Here is a 19,793-nt window from a genome sequence, read left to right as displayed (position 1 = left end):
ATGAGTGGCAACAGGATTTCATGCTCTTCATTGTTCCCTCTGGTGCAGGTGTGGACAACAGTGGTATCTGGATTTGTGTGATGTGTGAAAGCAGCCTGCCTGCAGTATCTTTGCTGGGGAAGAGGCAGAACTCCCCACATGGGTTCCTTGGGGGAGCCAGATTCTGTTTTGTTTTTGCAACAGTTGCTCAAACCCCCTCGCTAGCCGACTGGCATGTTAGAAATAGCCTCGTTGCTCAGCAGTACAGATGGGAACCATTACTGGATTTCTCCTCCACAGTCTTCCTCGTCTTCTCCTTGGTCTCGGTGGCTTTTTAAAATTTTTTTGCTCCCAGCTTCCACCTTTTGTGTGTGTTTGCTTGCAGGCTGTTGGCAGTGGTGGAGTGCAGCTAGCCATGGAGAACGCTTTGACGGCCCGGGACCGGGTAGGAGTCCAGGACTTTGTCCTCCTTGAAAACTACACCAGCGAAGCGGCTTTTATTGAAAACCTGCGGAAACGATTCAAGGAAAACCTGATCTATGTGAGTAGCAGAACGGAGGGATGTGTTAGCAATTGCCCTCCTCCTTCAGCCAGCAGTGGCGTTTCCCCATGTGCCTTGGGGGGGAACTCTGACTCACAATAGCATGGTGTAGTGGTTAAGAGCGGTGGTTTGGAGCGGTGGACTCTAATCTGGAGAACCAGGTTCGATTCCCCACTCCTCCACATGAGCGGCGGACGCTAATCTGGTGAACCTAGTTGGTTTCTCCACTCCTACACACGAAGCCAGCTGGGTGACCTTGGGCTAGTCACAGCTCCCTTAGAGCTCTCTCAGCCCCACCTACCTCACAGGGTGTCTGTTGTGGGGAGAAGAAGGGAAGGTGATTGTAAGCTGGTTTGATTCTTCCTTAAGTGGTAGAGAAAGTCAGCATATTAAAAAAACCGAACAACAACAACAACACCTGCTTATTCACAAAACCATGTCTCTGTTTGTTGGGTGCACCTGGCTTGGCGCCTTTCTGGAGTAGAGGATCACAGGTGTCAGCATCTGGGAGCTCTTGAGCCATAGAAGATGCATGCCCCTCTGCTCTTGGTTTCTTCCAGCCAGTATCCTTTACTAGGCATAGAAGATGCATGCCCCTCTGCACTTGGTTTCTTCCAGCTAGTATAATTTAGTAGCCATAGAAGATGCATGCCCCTCTGCACTTGGTTTCTTCCAGCCAGTATCCTTTAGTAGCCATAGAAGACGCATGCCCCTCTGCCCTTGGTTTCTTCCAGCCAATGACCTTTAGTAGCCCATCTTTCTGTGTCATATAGAAAGCAGGGTCCATAGGGTTGCCAGGTCCCTCTTCGCCACCGGTGGGGTTTTTGGTGCGGAGCCTGAGGAGGGCGGAGTTTGGGGAGGGGAGAGACTTCAATGCCATAGATTCCAATTGCCAAAGCGGCCATTTTCTCCAGTGGAACTAATCTCTATTGGCTGGAGATCAGTTGTAATAGCAGGAGATCGCCAGCTACCACCTGGAGGTTGGCAACCCTTAGGGTCCAGCAATGCAGTTTAAGGATTCCAGACCAGCAGGAGGTCATCCTTAACAGCGGCCCTGTTCTGAGAAAGGGTTCAACGATATCCCAAACCATTTAAAACACCACCTGGTTTCTCCTAGGTTTTTCACAGCCAAAATATACTCCAGTTTTGAGTTGAAGGCTGCTTTTTTTTAAAAAACGACATCCTGTGATCGTGCCTCCTAGAGTTTCAAAACAGAGAGCAAAAATTAAGAATATTGTGAAGTTCAAAACCCTTAAAATAAACCAAAAGTACGTGGCTCTCTACTGATGAACAATCTTCTTCAGGAGGTGGTGGGCTCTCATTCTTTTGAGGTTTTTCAGCAGAGGCTAGATGGCCATCTGTCAGCAATGCTGATTCTGTGGACTCAGCCAGATCGTGAGAGGGAGGGCAGGAAGGGTTGCGTTAGTGCTTGGCTCTCGTGGCCATTTCTTGCATTACCAGGGTAATGCTGATCACCATGTTGGGGTCATGAAGGACTTTTCCTCCAGGCTAGATTGGACAGGGATCCTGGAAGTTTTTTGCCTTCCTCTGGGCATGGAGCATGGGTCACTGGGAGAGTGTGTGTGTATGTGTGTGTGTGTGGATTTTCCTGCGTTGTGCAGGGGGTTGGACTATATGGCCCTTGGGGTCCCTTCCAGCTCTGTGTTTCTCCTGCTCTGTACTGCTTTACTATTTCCGCCTGTGCCCCAAGACCTGCCTGACTCATTCCCTCCTCCCTCCACAGACCTACATCAGCTCTGTCCTGGTCTCGGTGAACCCATACAAGGACCTGGAAATATACAGCAAGCAGCATATGGACCGCTACCGTGGTGTCAGCTTCTATGAAGTCTCTCCTCATCTGTGAGTAGCCGTGTGTGTGTTTGTGTATGTCACTCAGCAGGTGTCAAGCCATTGGTCCTGTCTCTTACAAATCCAGAGACCCCCGTATCGCCATTCCTGGTTCCACAGCACAGTCAGCTGCCTCCCCACAGAGCAGCCCTTTCAATGGGAGCACAGTTCCCTTGCCCAATTCAGAGTCGGGCAGAAACCCCTGAAGGGGCCTTGGCTCAGTGGTAGAGCATCTGCTTGGCATGCAGAAAGTCCCAGGTTCAATCCCCGGCATCTCCAGTTAAAGGGTCAGGCGAGTAGGTGATGTGAAAGACCTCTGCCTGCAACCCTGGAGAGCCGCTGCTGGTTTGAGTAGACAATACTTACTTTGATGGACCAAAGGGTCTGATTCAGTAGAAGGCAGCTTCATGTGTTCATGTGTTCAAATCCAGGCCTGAGTGCCCACATGTGGAGAGCAGGAGAAATGCAGCACACTCTGCCCACCAGCTGGGGGGTGACCTCTCCTTCCTCTCCCTCCTGTGATTCACAAGCCCTTGAAAAAAAAACCCTGGAGGTTTTTAAGAAGAGGTTAGATGGCCATCTGTCATCAATGCTGATTCTACGACCTTAAGCAGATGAAGAGAGGGAGGGCATCTTGGCCATCTTCTGGGCATGGAGTAGGGGGTCACTAGGGGTGTGTGGGGGAGGTAGTTGTGAATTTCCTGCATTGTGCAGGGGGTTGGACTAGATGACCTGGTGATCCCTTCCATCTCTATGATTCTATGAAATGTAATGTCCTGCCTAGTCCACAGTGGAGAAATTCTAGTTAGGCAAAAGTGGGAGCCAAAGTATCTCTGAGACGTGTGGGAAGGCTCCGTGTTTAGATGAGCACACTGAGCTGCTTTATCAAGGTCTACTCTGACTAGTGCCCTGATCTGGATGACCCAAGAGTGACTAATCTAATCAGAGCTTGGAAGCTACGCAACATCAGGACTGGTTAGTACTTGGATCAGAGACCAAGTACCTGGTGAAGTCCAGGATTGCTACACCGAGGCAGGCGGTGGCGAACCACCTCTGTGCCTTGATAACCCCAGCTGTGACTTGACAGCATTTTCCACCACATCTCTGACTGGCAGTTCCTTGTCAGGGTTTTTACATATGATCTAGTACCTTGCCCTGACCAGGCTAACCCAGGCTAACCTGATCTTGTCAGATCTCGGAAGCTGAGCAGGGTAGGCCTGGGCTAGTATTTGGATGGGAGACCTCCAAGCAATTCCAGGGCCGTGGTGCGGAGGCAGGCAATGACAAACCACCTCTGAATGTCTCTTGCCTCGAAAAACCTACGGGGTCACCACGAGTCATAGAATCATAGAGGTGGAAGGGACCACCAGGGTTCATCTAGTCCAACCCCCTGGACGATGCAGGAAATTCACAACTACCTCCCCCTCACACACCCCCAGTGACCCCTACTCCATGCCCAGAAGATGGCCAAGGTGCCTTCACTCTCATGAACTGTCTAAGGTCATAGAATCAGCATTGCTGATAGGTGGCCATCTAGCATCTGCTAAAAAACCTCCAGGGAAGGAGAGCTCACCACCTCCCGAGGAAGCCTGTTCCACCGAGGAACTGCTCTGTTAGAAAATTCTTCCTAATGTCTAGATGGAAACTCTGCCTGAGACCCTGGAGAGCCGCTACTTGTCTGAGTAGACAATACTGACTTTGATGGACCAAGAGTCTGATTCAGTAGAAGGCAGCTTCATTTGTTCATATGTTCATGTTCTAAGCAGATGCCCTGGCATAGGGGAACAAGGAAGAAATAGATAGGAGAGGCACGTTAAACATAGTGGGGCAAAGGAGGTAAACCACTGGGGATGGACGCATTGTCGAAAAGTCTAGACTCTTCTCATCTGGCAGGGGAGTGACACTCGGGCCTCCACAAAGACACCTACTGCAACCTGACATTCCACCTGCTTCCCTTCAAAGAAGGTGCTGACGATTAGAAATAACTTTCTGACAGAGCGGTTCCTCAGTGGAATAGTCTTCTTCGAGAGGTGGTGGGCTCTCCTTTTTTAAAATTTAAAGCAGAGGCTAGATGGCTGTGGCTCTGGCTGTGGCTCAGTGGTAGAGCATCTGCTTGGCATGCAGAAGGTCCCAGGTTCAATTCCCGGCATCTCCAGTTAATGGGACTAGGTGAGTAGGTGATGTGAAAGACCCCTGCCTGAGCCCCTGGAGAGCCGCTGCCAGTCTGAGTAGACAATACTGACTTGGATGGGCCAAGGGTCTGATTCAATTTAAGACAGCTTCATGTGTGACATTCAAGAGCATTCCATGAAAGAGGGGATTGGAGCTTTGCCATGTGCGGAGAGATAGTGCCGCTGGGTTGCTTTGGATCCAAATGTCTTGGTTCTGCATGGGTTTGGGTAAAGCAGATGGTAGGGAGTTGTGTGTGGGAGGGAAGGCTAGAGGGAGGAAGAAGGGGGAAAGGATTTTTCCCATTCCCCTCGCCTAATATTTCCCATGTTGCTAAGAAACCGGACTAGAATCTTTGTTTGCACAGCTAGGTAAACATTTCCCAGCGAACGACATTGCTGAGCCTTAAAAAAAAATTTTTTTTTTACTGTAGGTGATGAGTTGTGGGTTTTTGTTTTGTTTTGCCATGAAATAAGCACACTGCAAAAAAGAGGGGGTCAGTATCGGGACCTCTAGAGCTGGGCCACTCCTGAGTTTTATTCTCCACCCTTGTCCCCCTTCCTCAAAGAAACGATAAGTGACTTAAGAGTAGATGTGCAAAGCTCGGCCCTGCTTTTAGCTCCTTACTTTCTCTGTATGGAGAATGGGATGGGGAGATCCATCCCCTAGAGGTCTGAGAGCTAGCGTGGTGTAGTGAAGAGTGGTGGTTTGGAGCAGTGGACTATGATCTGGAGAACCGGGTTTGATTCCCCACTACTCCACATGAGTGGCGGAGGCTAATCTGATGAACTGGGTTGGTTTCCCCTCTCCTACACCCAAAGCCAGCCAGGTGACCTTGGGCTAGTCACAGCTCTCTTAGAGTTCTCTCAGCCCTACCTACCTCACAGGGTGTCTGTTGTGGGGAGGGGAAGGGAAGGTGATTGTAAGCTGGTTTGATTCTTCCTTAAGTGGTAGAGAATGTCGGCATATAAAAACCAACTCTTCTCCTTCTCCTCCTCCTTCCTCCTCCTCCTTCAATTCATACTCTGCTAAGCATCTCTCTGGGAGGGGTTTTGCACTACAGAAAATTCGAGCTGTGGAGACTACCCATTTTTAAACATGCATGGCCTGATTGCCAGACAGCAAACTTCTTGGCTCGTCCTTGAGTTTGGACTGAAGCTTGCTCTGGTTCTTCCATCTGGCAAACTTCTTGGCTCGTCCTTGAGTTTGGACTGAAGCTTGCTCTGGTTCCTCTATCTGGCAAGCGGGCCTGACTCTGACCATGGGGGGTGTCCAGGCAGGGGGTGCTGCTGGCCTGATGCCTGTTGCCCTTGCCCCTCAGCTACGCTATTGCTGACAACGCATATCGCTCTCTGCGCACTGAGAGAAAAGACCAGTGCATCCTGATCTCTGGGGAGAGTGGAGCTGGCAAGACCGAGGCCACCAAGAAGATCCTGCAGTACTACGCCGTGACATGCCCGGCCAGCGACCAGGTGGAAACCGTGAAAGACAGGCTCTTGCAGTGCAACCCAGTCCTGGAGGTAATCCTAATGGCTTGTGCCTCTTAAACCAAAAAAAGAAGATGCTCTTGTCTGGCTTCCAGTGAGAAGCTGGACAACGGAAGGGCGTCATCCGAACCACACAAGATCAGCTCACGCTTCCGTTTATCTCTTGACCAAGTGCTGCAGGAACTAGAGAGTTCATCATTATCAATACAATACAATCTCTTTTATTGGCATAAAATCAAAATATGGGGTGTCTACATAGAAACGGGCCCTGACCTGGATGGCCCAGGCTAGCCTGATCTCATCAGATCTCAGAAGCTAACCAAGGTCAGCCCTGGTTAGTATTTGGATGGGAGACCACCAAGGAATACCAGGGTTACTGTGCAGAGGAAGGCACTGGCAAACCACCTCTGTTAGTCTCTTGCCATGAAAACCCCAAAAGGGGTCGCCATAAGTTGGCTGCGACTTGAAGGCACTTTACAGCCCTGACCTGGATGGCCCAGGCTAGCCTGAGCTCGTCAGATCTCGGAAGCTAAGCGGGGTCAGCCCTGGTTAGTATTTGGATGGGAGACCACCAAGGAATACCAGGGTTGCTGTGCAGAGGAAGGCACTGGCAAACCACCTCTGTTAGTCTCTTGCCATGAAAACCCCAAAAAGGGGTTGCCATAAGATGGCTGCAACTTGACAGCACTTTACACACACACACATAGAAACAGAATTGTTTCAGTTGAGCATTTCTGACAAGGTTAGAACATAGCTAGATAAAAAAGATACTAAAATTAGTAAAAAAAAAACACCTCTAATTAACTTGCTGGCGAACATTCACAGCAAATCTCAGAAATTGTGCCACTTTCTCCAATGTGACAGGAGAGTGATTGTTCAGTAAAAAAAAAGAGCATTAAGAAAATCAGGGGAATTTGCCTTTTTTTTTTTTTGTCAAAATAGGGCCTAACAATTTGCTGCGAATTTCTGCATAAAATCTACACTGGAATAGGACATGTACAATTGATTTGATGCAGTTATTACCACAGGGGCAAAGTCCAGAGCATTCATCATTATTATCATCATCATTCGTTTATTGGCCTAAAAAACACAATACAAAAGATTACAAAAGGAATGGAAATATTAAAAGGTGCCCTTTATAGTAAGGTTAAAAGACAGTGACATTGAGTAATACTGTTTGTTGATGTTGCCATCTACCGTATTTTTCGCTCCATAAGACGCACTTTTTTCCTCCTCAAAAGTGAGGGGAAATGTCCGTGCGTCTTATGGAGCGAATGCCGGCTGGGCGCGTGCGCGTCGGGACGGCGCGAGCCGGCGTTCCCCGCCCCGACGGCCAGCTGGGAGGCGGGGCGGGGAACGCTGGCTCGCGCCGTCCCGACGCGCACGCGCCCAGCCAGCTTTGTGCGCCCCGCCCGCCTCCCAGCTGGCCGTCGGGGCGGGGAACGCGGCTCACGCTGTCCTGACGCGCACACGCCCAGCCGGCTCTGTGTGCCCCTCCCGCCTTCCAGCTGGCCGTCGGGGCGGGGAACGCCGGCTTGCGCCATCCCGACGCGCATGCGCCCAGCCGGCATTTGCTCCATAAGACAAGTTTTTAGAGGAGGAAAACAAGATTTTTTCTTGTTTTCCTCCTCTAAAAACTAGGTGCGTCTTATGGAAAGGTGCGTCCTATGGAGCGAAAAATACGGTAATTAACTGTTTGGCAGGCTTTTAAAACGAGCTTTAAAAGCTGTGCCACCATCTCCAAGATTTGAGGCGAACGATTGTTCAGTAAATAGGAAATGTTAAGAGAGTCTGAGACGGTCAGTCTATTTACCAACAGGGGGCTTAGTGGTTCATTGTGAGATTCTTTATAAAAACTACAGTAAAATAGGACGTGAGCAACTGTTTCGATACAATTATTGTCCCAAGGGCAGAGCCTGTCAGACCAGAGGGATTATCCGAAATCTCCCTTCGAGTAGCACAGATGGCAAAACATTAATTTGGCCAGAGAAATGACTCTACGTTTAGATGGAAAACACAAGTGAAATAAGTATGGGGAGGGCTTCTAAACGTCAAAGGGTACCCCTAAATTTAATGGGGAAACTAGAGAGTAATTTGGTCTGCATTGTCTGAGGAATGAATAGATAGATCATAGAATTGGAAGGGACCACCAGGGTGATCTAGTCCAACCCCCTGCACAATGCAGGAAATTCACAACTACCTCCCCACCCTTACACCCCTCAGTGACCCCTACTCGATGCCCAGAAGATGGCCAAGATGCCCTTCCTCTCATGATGTGCCTAAGGTCATAGAATCAGCATTGCTGACAGATGGCCATCTAGCCTTGCTGTGAAAGTCCTACTGGGTTGCAAGCCCACCCATCAGCATGCCCAGGCTACAAACATGGGCAGAGCTTGAGGAGCTTGCATCTCAGGTCAGCCGGAGCTGGTCACAGTCCAGCCCCAGCCAGCTCTGCTAGTCCCCACTCGACTTAAGAACATGAGAAAAACCCTGTTGGATCAGACCAAGGCCCATCAAGTCCAGCAGTCTGTTCACACAGTAGCCAACCAGGTGCCTTTAGGAAGCCCACAAACAGGACGACTGCAGCAGCATTATCCAGCCTGTGTTCCACAGCACCTGATATAATAGGCATGCTCCTCGGTTACTGGAGAGAATAGGTATACATCATGACTAGTATCCATGTTGACTAGTAGTCACTTCTCTCCTCATCATCTCTTGGGAAGCAGAGGGGAAATAGAAAAGCCAGGTGGCACCAGCAGCTGCGAAAGGTACCTGTGGAACTGGCAGACACTTGACAGCTGTGCAGTGCAGGGTGGGGGAGCCCGTTTGGGAGCGACCAGGCAAGATGCCTTCTTCCTTAAGCCGAGTTTGATTGCCTTTTGTGTCTCTCTTTCTCATCAGGCTTTTGGGAACGCCAAAACCCTGCGCAACGACAATTCCAGCCGGTTCGGGAAATACATGGATGTCCAGTTTGATTACAAGGTGCGTGTTTGGAAACTGCTTCTCCTCTGGAGGGATTCTCTGGGACCTGTTCGGAGTCCGTAGCTGTGAAGAATTACAAGACTATTCTAATGTAGCAGAGAGAGAGAGAAAGAGAGAGAGAGAGAGAGATAGCTGGCTTTGGGGCATGGCGCATGTGGGATACTGATGCCATTCCCCCCCTTTTTTGGGGGCCCACATGTTGTCTAGAGCAGGGCTTCTTAAACTTTTTCCACTCCACGACCCCTTTTCGCCCCAAGAAATTTTTACGTGGCCCCGGGTATATAGGTATATGAAATAGGTATACAAATAAATCAAACATCTACTGATAATAAATCATAAAGAAATTTATTTTTAAACAATTCTTTGGTATACATATAATTTTACCATTTACTAAAAACGAAAGTAAATTTGCATACTAATGAGATGGATGTGCTTGTTTTCGCGACCCCCACATTCAGTTACGACCATATTAGGTCACGACCCACAGTTTAAGAAGCTTTGGTCTAGAGCAGCACCCTCCCCCCCACCAACTTCCCACCCATGGACTCTCCACACTGCCATTTTCCCTTGTTCCTGCGGCAAATGAAATTGATGGTTTCCACAAGCTGCGATGCGTGGCCCCTTTGTGCAAAAAGCACACGCCTTCCACGAGAGAGCAAGTGGGTTGCCGGACTGGGAACAACTTTGTACATTGCCTCGTCATAGATCTTTAGAGTTACAGTTACCGTCATGAGAACATAAGATCATAAGAAAGGCCACGCTGGATCAGACCGAGGCCCATTAAAACCAGCAGTCTGTCCACACAGTGGCAAACCAGGTGCCTCTAGGAAGCCCACAAGCAAGACGACTGCAGCAGCATTATCCTGGCTGTCTATCTTCATTGGTCAATTGCTCTGTACCATGACCTGGATGGCCCAGGCTAGCCTGATCTCAGAAGTGAAGCAGGGTCGGCCCTGGTTAGTACTTGCATGGGAGACCCCCAAGGAATGCCAGGGTCACTATGCAGAGGCAGGCAGTGGTGAACCACCTCTGAATGTCTCTTGCCTTGAATACCCTACTGAGTTGCCCAGGAGTCGGCTGCGACTTGACGGCACTTTACACACATGCACAAGGTGCTCCATCTCAGAACTGGAACCAGATGGCAGGAAATTTCCCTGGCGAGGCCGAAGCAAATCCTGCCATTCCAGTCAATATTCTCCTCCTTTCTCGAGCACCTGCCACTTGCTCTGTGTGGCTGACTGAGTCTTTGCTGGAGGTCCTAGTCAGAGGTCTCCCCTGGATCCCTTTTCTCCCCTGCTTAGGTGTGCTCCTCTTCCCACCTCTTCTCCTCAACAAGGTGTGCTTATCTCTTTCGGCTTAGGGAGCTCCTATTGGGGGCCACATCCTGAACTACCTTCTGGAGAAGTCCCGCGTCGTGCACCAGAATCACGGAGAGAGGAATTTCCATATATTCTATCAACTGCTGGAGGGAGGGGAGGAAGAGCTGCTCAGGAGGCTGGGTCTGGAGAAGAATCCCCATCAGTACCATTTCCTAGTGAAGGTATGGGAGTATGATTGGCAGAGGCACTCCGGCATTAAAAAAAACCCTGCAGAAAAGGTTGAAGAAAATATATGGAAAGGCAGATTTAGAAAATGTATGGAAAGGAAACAGGGAAGATCCAAACCAAATAAATATCCGAAAATGTTCTGTCTTTGTGACATACGAAACACTCCATAGAGTAAGAGATTTTGCCATTGTCAACAATTCATATATAAACTAAGTCAAGGAAAACGAAACACGGTCACAACAAGATTGTAAGAGCCCTGGGACCTTTTTTACTCATGCAGTCTGCATTGGGACCTTGTAGTGAGCATGTCTTGGTTGACTTCGCTTCATTTAGGGGAGGGGCCTGGGCTCAGTGGTAGAGCATTTGCTGGGCATGCAGAAGGTCCCAGGTTCAATCCCCGGCCTCTCCAGTTGAAAGACTGAGTGATGTGAAAGACCTCTCCCTAACACACTAGAGAGCTGCTGCCAATCTGAGTAGGCAATACTGACTTTGATGGGCCAGTGGTGTGATTCAGTATAAGGCAGCTTCATGCGTCAAATATTTTTATAGAGATTTTAACAATGGCTTTTAAAGTTTTAGCCACATGAGATTGTATCGTATGAGGATTTTTTTTGCAACCTTAAGGTTTTATCCTTCTCATTATTTACCAGATTAATAAATTACTTATGGTTAGTTAAAATTAGCTAATTTGGTTAAAGCTTTGTGGAAACATTGGTGTAGTAAAACATAATTACAGGTTATTGGTTTTTAGCCTTGGCAAGAGATTTTGGGCGAAAACGCATGGTCACTTTAGCCTCCTTTAATCCCTGTTTCAACCAGGATTCAGCCAGGATCTAACACACATTCGGCTTAACGTATGTGTTGAATCCTGGTTGAAAGAGAGATTAAAGGAGGCTAAAGCTATCATGCGTTTTCGCCCTTTATCAACTTTATCAACAACTTTCTTCCTTTAGTTAAGCCAGTGACGGAGAGTGACCTGGCAGAAATGCTGCTAGTGTGTTGCTTCTCATCTGTGAGGAGAGCCAGCGTGGTGTAGTGGTTAAGAGCGGTGGTTTGGAGCGGTGAACTCTAATCTGGAGAACCGGGTTTGATTCCCCACTCCTCCGCATGAAGCCTGCTGGGTGACCTTGGGCTAGTCATTGTTCTCTCCAAACTCTCTCAGCCCCATCTACCTCACAAGGTGTCTGTTGTGGGGAGGGGAAGAGAATCGTAAGCCGGTTTGATTCTTCCTTAAGTGGTAGAGAAAGTCGGCATATAAAAACCAACTCTTCTTCTCCCCCTGCCCTGTACATTTTCACTTCCAGGGCCAGTGTGCAAAAGTCAGCTCCATCAACGATAAGAACGACTGGAAAGTGGTGCGCAAGGCCCTGTCGGTCATTAACTTCAATGACAACGAGGTGGAGGTAAGAGGCACCCCATCTCCCCTTCAAGGGGCTGTTCCTTGGGAGGAGGGAGGGAGGCTTGCAGCTTCCTGCCCTCTTCCTGCTAGGTAGGGTGAGGGGTTGGCTCTTAGACTCCATCTTGCTGCTGTTCTCCCGCAGAATCTGCTGAGCATCATCGCCAGTGTGCTGCACTTGGGTAACGTGCAGTTTTCAGCCGACGAACAGAGCAACGCCCAAGTGGTCACGGAAAACCAGATCAAATACCTGGCCAGGGTGAGTGTGTTAGAGCTTTTGAGCAGCTGGGATGACCAAATCTCCCAACGATTCCTCCTTGGAGCCACCAGGCCAGTCCTTCTCGTGTCCCCAGGAAGGAATGTGAAGAGCCAGCATGGTGTAGTGGTTAAGAGCGGTGGTTTGGAGCGGTGGACTCTGGAGAACCGGGTTCGATTCTCCACTCCTCCACATGAGCAGCAGAGGCTAATCTGGTGAACCGGATTTGTTTCCCCACTCCTACACACGAAGCCAGCTGGGTGACCTTGGGTTAGTCACACTCTCTCAGCCCCAGCTCCCTCACAGAGTGTCTGTTGTGAGGAGGGGAAGGGAAGGTGATTGTAAGTCTGTTTGATCCTTCCTTAAGTGGTAGAGAAAGTCGGGATATAAAAACCAACTCTTCTTCTTCTTCGCTCTTTCCTCTGTCTGGTGGGACTCGGAGGCCATCCAGTGGACATCCATCTCCTGGGGCCAAACCATAGATGACTTTTTTTAATGTAGATTACTTTTTTAATGTCAGATCCTGGTTCCTCAGCCCTGACTCGGTTTCACTGCAGCCACACAGCAGCTCCCGCTGGGCAATTAATTTCAAAGTCCGCAGGGGCCCAGTTTGCCTAGGGACTGCAGCGAGGGAGGAAGGATGTGTCCCTGCTAAAACAGCTCCTGGTGGGGAATGATTTGTGTAATTTTGGAGCTCCACAAGACACATTAAAAAATGTAATGTATCGTTTGCCTCTAGGAGGCCATGCCAGCTGTGCTGCTTTCTTTTGGGCGTTCCTCCCCAAAGCTTCAGTGTTTTTGTTCAACGGGTGTCATTTTCATTGTCTGTTGCAGACGAGCCTTGTGAAATTTTATTTTCGGCCCTTTTAAACGATTCAGTGCTTCCTTTCTGCCAGATAGTAGGCCTCCAAGGTAGCTGGCAACAAAAGATAATTGAAAGGAGGACTAGGGAGACCCGGGTTCAGATCTGCCTTGGGCCCGTCCCACCCTCTCAGCCTGGCCTAATTCACAGGGTTTTGAGGGAGGAGGGAAGGGCTCTGTAAGCCACCCGGTGCTCTTTGAGGAATGTAATAGACAGAAAAAACTATTGCTGTAGTAAAAGACTTGTAAAGGAAGGAGCTTCATTAGCCATGCTTCCAAAGGACTCCTGTCCATCTTCCTTTTTGGTCTTCCATCCTTCCTTTTTTTGCCAGCCTTCCAGAGAGACAGGTGGGCAGAAGAAGCATTGGTTTTTATACCCCCCTTTTTCTCTACCTTTAAGGAGTCTCAAACTGGCTTACAATCGCCTTTGCGATTCCGCCTTCCCATAGGATTTTCAAGGCAAGTGATGAGACAAAGGTGGTTTGCCATTTCCTTCCTTCTGCAAAGTCTTCCTTGGTGGTCTCCCATCCAAGTACTTGCTCTGCTTAGCTTTCAAGATCTTACGAGATCGGGCTGTATTATACCATTTCACATCCCCAGTAGCACCTTAGAGACTTAACAAAATGTATTCCAGAATACACTTTCTTGTTTCAAACCTCACTTGCATTTAAGTTTACATCCATTAAGTTGATCAGTTTATATTGATTCAGATTTAGTTTAATATGGTCCAAGACCAACAATAAAAACTTTTACATTAATAAAAACTTTTACAGATCAATTTATATACACAATAGAAAGGTGAAATGGGGGGGGGAGATGCTACAAAGGGAAGCCACTTTTGATTGGTTCTTCTTATAACATCTCCCCCCGCCACCCGCTTTTCTGTCTTGTTTATTAATAGATTGGCCTAATTGGATGTACACTTCAGTGCATCTGATGAAGTGACCTCTGACTCACAAAAGCTTATGCCAGAATACATTTGGTTTAAGTCGTAACAAAGTACCACTGGACCCTGATGTATAGTGCAGGTGATGGTAACCGGGTTTCTTTGATCTGCTTGTAGCTCCTGGGTGTCGAAGGCTCTCTGCTCCGGGAAGCTCTGACCCACAAGAAGATCATTGCAAAGGGGGAAGAGGTAAGAGAACTATGGATTGACCCTGATGAGGGCCTAAACAGGTCTTCCCTCGCTCAGGGCACTTGCATACCTAGCGGTATTAAAACTATGGGGGGAAGACAGAACAGCTAGAGCAAAATCGTTTAGCAGTCAATCATTTAATATCATGCTGACGAAAGATCCATTACACCTTGACTTTTAAAATAAGATATTATTTCAGTACTCAATTTCAGATGACCTGTTAGGGCTATCAGTAGACTATTCCCAACTTAAAGACTGGGTCTACAAATTCGATGCCCTGATGGACAGAACACAGATTCTAAAATCGGGAACTGTTCCTTGGTTTAAACTTTTCAAAACTGACCATCTTAAAGCTTATTTAGCCAACATACCAAATCCAAAGCTTAGACCAGCCTTTACATCCCTATGGTTTCAAGCAATGCCAACGGCTGTATTGGCTGGGCGTTATTGCCGAATTCCAAAAGATCAACGTTTTTGCATATGTGGAACGTCTGCTCTGGAGGACTTATACCACTACTTACTTGAATGCCCTCTATATGTGGAACCCAGGGCTAAGTTTCTTGCCGGGTTGGTTTCTGGCCGAAACACTTGTCCTGGTGCTGAGAAGTTAGTATTTTTGTTAAAAGACACCAATGAGTTTGTTTCTTATAGGACTTCCCTGAATGCTCTGGTGGCAAAGAAAATAAGGTTCAATATGGTTGCTAAGAGAGCTGATCCTTCGAGTTGATTTTAATGGTTGCTAGGTCTCACTGGCCGATTGGGACACCGCCACAGTTTTTAGTTATTATTGCTCTGTATGCATCAGTTTAGCATAGTTTTTATTATGTATATTTAATATTAATCTAGCATTTTATTAACCTAGTATTTTTCCTTTTATTATGTAGTTGTGGCATTGTTGATATGTTTGTAATGGCCTAAGGCTATATGCAAATAAAACTATTCATTCAACTATGGATTGAGCAGCTCTGCGGAAGATAGTTCTCTCTGGCATTTTTTCTTGGAGGGGCTGTGGCTCAGTGGTAGAGCATCTGCTTGGCATGTAGAAGGTCCCTGGTTCAATCTCCAGTTAAAAGAACCACATAGTAGGTGATGGAGAGCTGCTGCCAGTCTGAGTAGACAAGACTGACTTTGATGGACCAAGGGTCTGATTCAGTAGAAGGCAGCTTCATGCATGCTTCTGGTGCTAGACAAGGGCCAAGGAAAGTTCTCTGCACGCTTGGATCTCTTGTTTATAGGCATTCCCTGAGGTGGGTGCAGCTGTGGCTATAGGGAAGGCCTCCTTGAACGGAAGGGACACCCACCGTGATTGGCTTTTTTATCCCCTTATTTGCAGCTGATCAGCCCCCTCAATCTGGAGCAGGCAGCCTACGCACGAGACGCTCTCGCCAAGGCTGTGTACGGGCGCACATTCTCCTGGCTCGTGAATAAGATCAACAAATCGCTCGCGTACAAGGTGAGCTCATCCCAACGGGCGGTGGGACCGTGTGACGTCTTGGCGGCCTGTTGGCAGGTTGCGAGTCCTGGAGTAAACCATAGATCCCGGAACGTCATTCCCGTCACACAAAAGTGAGACTTTATTAGGATTCAGATGGGTAGAGGGTGGTCCCTCTCCCACCCTGGTTATCTATTACCCTTTTGGCAGGAAATGGAGAATCCCGGCTGGAGAAGAAGTTCCTCCGTTCTTGGGCTGCTGGACATCTACGGATTCGAGGTGTTCCAACACAACAGGTGAGAGGCAGCACAGTGTAGTGGTTAGGGTGTCGGACGAGGATCTGGGAAATCTACGTTTGAATCCCCACTCTGCCATGGAAACTTGCTGGGTGACCTTGGTCCACTCACACTCTTTCAGTCTCGCCCCAGGCAAGTATTTGGATGGGAGACCTCCAAGGAATACCAGGATCGTGACGCGGAGGCATGTGATGGCAAATCACCTCTGAACGTCTCTTGCCTTGAAAACCCTATAAGGTTGCAATAAGTCAGCTGTGACTTGACAGCAACACCCCCCCCCAAACCCCCTACAACAGGTGGGTTTCCCAGCACTCGCAGCTGTGGCTCTGCTCTCTTCCCTGTCAGCTGAGGGGGAGGAGAGTGACGCACTGGTTTTAGACCCTTTGCAGAAGAGTGGCCGGACCCAGAGAAGGGTCCATAGCTTTTAGGGGACTGCCTGGAGACACCCTTCCTGTGCCTGCATTAATAGCAATAGAGCAAGCACTGCAGGCCACTGGAGCACACAGTCACGGAGCTGCACTTGGAGAGATGAATGTGAATTCCTTGCCACTGCAGCCAAGGGACCTCCTGGGGGCTGGGGAGTCTTCTGAGCAGAGCTAAACTTCTCTCTCTCTCAGTGAGGGCTGTACTTGCCTTATGGGAATGACCGTCTTGCTTTTATTGCAGCTTCGAGCAGTTCTGCATCAACTATTGCAACGAGAAACTGCAGCAGCTCTTCATCGAACTCACACTGAAGTCTGAGCAAGAGGAGTATGAGGCCGAGGGCATTGCGGTAAGAACCGGCCCCTTAATGGCAAGGGGCTCGCTTGGGTTACCTACTCGGTGGCTGGCTACTTGAGGCACACTGGCTGTATCCTAGGGTTGCCAACCTCCAGGTGCTAGCTGGGGATCTCTTGCTATCACAGCTGATCTCAAGGTGACAGAGATCCAGGTATTTCCCAACTGAGAGCTGGCAACCCTACTGTATCCCCTGCTCCATAATCTCGGAGACATCCATTTTTGTTCTCTTTCTCTGGTATGAGGAGGGGTTGAAGATGTGCTTCTCCTGCCAGCTGCTTGCAAGTCTGATCCCTGCTGGGAATTGGCTGTGCAGATGTCGGTTCGGCGTTCCATCTTTGTGCTGTCTTGTTTGGAATTTTAATTGGTTTATTATATTCGTATTGCATTTTTGGGTCAGAAGCTGTCTTCTGAAAGGCAGGCCGCTGCAAAAGTTGGCCTCCTTTGAAGCTGAGGCTGGAGAAGGGTCCGGATTTGCTCCACTGGCCTGCCTCTCCCCAGGGCAGATGCTGTGAACGCTGATGGGGCAGCCCCTCGGCTGGCTCCCCTGTGCTTTGAACTCTTTGTGTCCTGGCTTGTGTCTGAGGTCTCTCTTGTCCTTTTTTTTGCCTCCCTTTGTGAATGCTAGTGGGAGCCGGTCCAGTATTTTAACAACAAAATAATCTGCGACTTGGTGGAAGAGAAGTTCAAAGGCATCATTTCAATTCTGGTAAGTCATCAAGAATATTTGGAAGAGTAGGGAGGGGAAGAATTGGTGGATCGGGATGGGGGAGGCCCCTGTCATTTTCATGCGAGATCCAGGAGTTTCTTGACATAGGCATTGGGAATGAAACTTACACCAAATGGCAGACACATGTGGAGATTCCACACTTGGCGTTTGTCCCTGTGTTTTGCAACAGTACCAGCTGGGTTCTTGATCCTGTTCCAGAAGGGCCAGCAGTGCGAATGGCTGCAGGCTTTGCTTCTGGGGGGAGCTGTTGTGCCTGCGGTTGGTTGCAAGGCCCAAACAGCGGCTGGTTTCAGACTTTTCCGTCAACCCCCGTTGTCTCTGGGAGTGTTCATAAGGCACCCTTAAGCCTTTTCATACTAGGCTGTAGCAAAAGAAGAAGGGTTGATTTTTATACCCTGCTTTCCACTACCTTAAAGAGTCTCAAAGAGGCTTACAATCACCTTCCCTTCCTCCCCCCCCAACACGAGGCACCTTGTGAGGTAGGTGGGGCTGAGAGAGTTCAGAGAGAACTGTGACTAGCCCAAGGTCACCCAGCAGGCTTCACGTGTAGGAGTGGGTAAACCAACCCCGTTCACCAGATTAGAGTTTGCTGCTCATGTGTAGGAGTGTGGAATCAAACCCGGTTCTCCAGATTAGAGTCCGCCGTTCTTAACCACTACAGGTTCAGTATCCCTTATCGGGACATCCGATATCCGGACTGATTCGAAAACTGGACCTTTTGAGCTGGCGTGTGGGCATTACTCATAGGCCCTCAGCAGCCCCATTGATGGGTCAGTGTACACAAAATTATTTAAAATATTGTTTAAAATTATATTCAGGCTATGTGTATAAACTATATATAAAACATAAATGAATTCTGTGTTTAGCCTTGGGTCCCATCCCCAAGATATCTCATTACGTATATGCAAAAATTCCAAAATATGAACCACTTCTGGTCTAGATAAAAGATGCTCAACCTGTACACCACTCTGGCAGTACGCATTTCTCAGTCCCACAGAACAAGGAGCCTCTTGGAGAGTCAGCGTGGTGTAGTGGTTAAGAGCAGTGGTTTGGAGCTGTGGACTCTGATCTGGAGAACTGGGTTTGATTCCCCACTCCTCCACATGAGCAGCAGATGCTAATCTGGCAAACCGGGTTGGTTTCCCCACTCCTACACATGAAGCCAGCTGGGTGACCTTGGGCACGTTACAGCTCTCTTAGAGCTCTCTCAGTCCCACCTACCTCACAGGGTGTCTGTTGTGGGGAGGGGAAGGGAAGGTGATTGTAAGCCAGTTTGATTCTTCCTTAAGTGGTGGAGAAAGTTGGCATATAAAAGCCAACTCGTCTTCTTTTTCTTCTTCTTCTTCCTCTTCCTCCCCTTCTTCATCCAGTCCGGAAGAAGAGAAAATGAAATTCCTCTTATGGGAGGGAGACTCTCAGTGTTATTTGCAGGTAGCCAAGTCTTGTTCTGCAGCAATTAAAATCCGCTCAGAAAAGGTTATTAGTGTTAATAAGGTTAATTTTAATTGACATAATTTTATCTTTATTTTGTACAAGAGATTATTTTATGTAATCGGTTTTATTGACAAAGTTTGTATCTTTTTTGGCTAATGCAGTAATAATAAATCTATCTACCTCTTCTCCCTCCTCCACTGCAGTCCTGGGGGCATACAGCGCCTGCTGCAACTCCCCCCCCCTTCAGAGCCATCTCCTTAGCAAGATTCAAGTCCAGCAGCACCTAGAGACCAGCAAGATTTCCAGGGTATAAGCTTTCAAGAGTCCAAGGGCGGAAACGCATGGTTGCTTTATCCTCCTTTAATCCCTGTTTTAGCCAGGATCGAACGCACATTAGGCGAAACGCATGCGTTCTATCCGGGCTGAATCCTGGCTGAAACAGGGATTAAAGGAGGATAAAGCGACCATGCGTTTTCGCCCCAAGCTCCCTTCATCAGTTCTAAGAGCTTGGATGCTTGAAAGCTTATATCCTGGAAATCTTGCTGGTCTCGAAGGTGACGGTGGACTCGAATCTTGCTCTTCTACTGCAGAGCAACACGGCTGCCCTCGTGAAAGCATCTGTTTAGATGGCCCAGGCTACAGTTAGCAAATTGGCACTGTTTGGGGTGAGGATGCCGCAGGGGCTTCCCAGGGCACTGCTGGACTTCCACGTTCTGCTTCCCTCTCTGCAGGACGAGGAGTGTCTGAGGCCAGGAGAAGCCACGGACACGACCTTCTTGGAGAAGCTGGAGGAGACGATCAAAAACCACCCTCACTTCCTCACGTGAGTTTACTCGGGGTCCTTGGAGGCAAGCCTAGTCTGGTTTAAGTGGATCATAGAATCATAGAGTTGGAAGGTGTCGTAAAGGCCATCTAGTCCAACC

General features: G+C 48.6%; 1 protein-coding gene across 1 annotated transcript in view; it reads left to right on the top strand.

The window, feature by feature from the left end:
* Positions 1-365: 365 nt before the first annotated feature.
* The window catches only part of MYO1C (myosin IC), a 35,859-nt gene continuing 16,431 nt past the window's right edge, over positions 366-19,793 (top strand). The window contains exons 1-13 of the mRNA XM_056865177.1: positions 366-520; positions 2,265-2,380; positions 5,859-6,057; positions 8,926-9,006; positions 10,367-10,546; positions 11,858-11,956; positions 12,095-12,208; positions 14,130-14,201; positions 15,535-15,654; positions 15,844-15,929; positions 16,596-16,701; positions 17,335-17,415; positions 19,602-19,693. Of these exons, the coding sequence (XP_056721155.1) occupies positions 395-520; positions 2,265-2,380; positions 5,859-6,057; positions 8,926-9,006; positions 10,367-10,546; positions 11,858-11,956; positions 12,095-12,208; positions 14,130-14,201; positions 15,535-15,654; positions 15,844-15,929; positions 16,596-16,701; positions 17,335-17,415; positions 19,602-19,693 (1,472 nt within the window). The 5' untranslated portion in view covers positions 366-394. The remainder of the gene's footprint in view (positions 521-2,264; positions 2,381-5,858; positions 6,058-8,925; positions 9,007-10,366; positions 10,547-11,857; positions 11,957-12,094; positions 12,209-14,129; positions 14,202-15,534; positions 15,655-15,843; positions 15,930-16,595; positions 16,702-17,334; positions 17,416-19,601; positions 19,694-19,793) is intronic.

The sequence above is a fragment of the Euleptes europaea genome, chromosome 19 (genome assembly GCF_029931775.1).
Source record: "Euleptes europaea isolate rEulEur1 chromosome 19, rEulEur1.hap1, whole genome shotgun sequence".
NCBI classification, from domain to species: domain Eukaryota; kingdom Metazoa; phylum Chordata; class Lepidosauria; order Squamata; family Sphaerodactylidae; genus Euleptes; species Euleptes europaea.
This window is presented reverse-complemented; position numbering and strand designations above follow the sequence as displayed.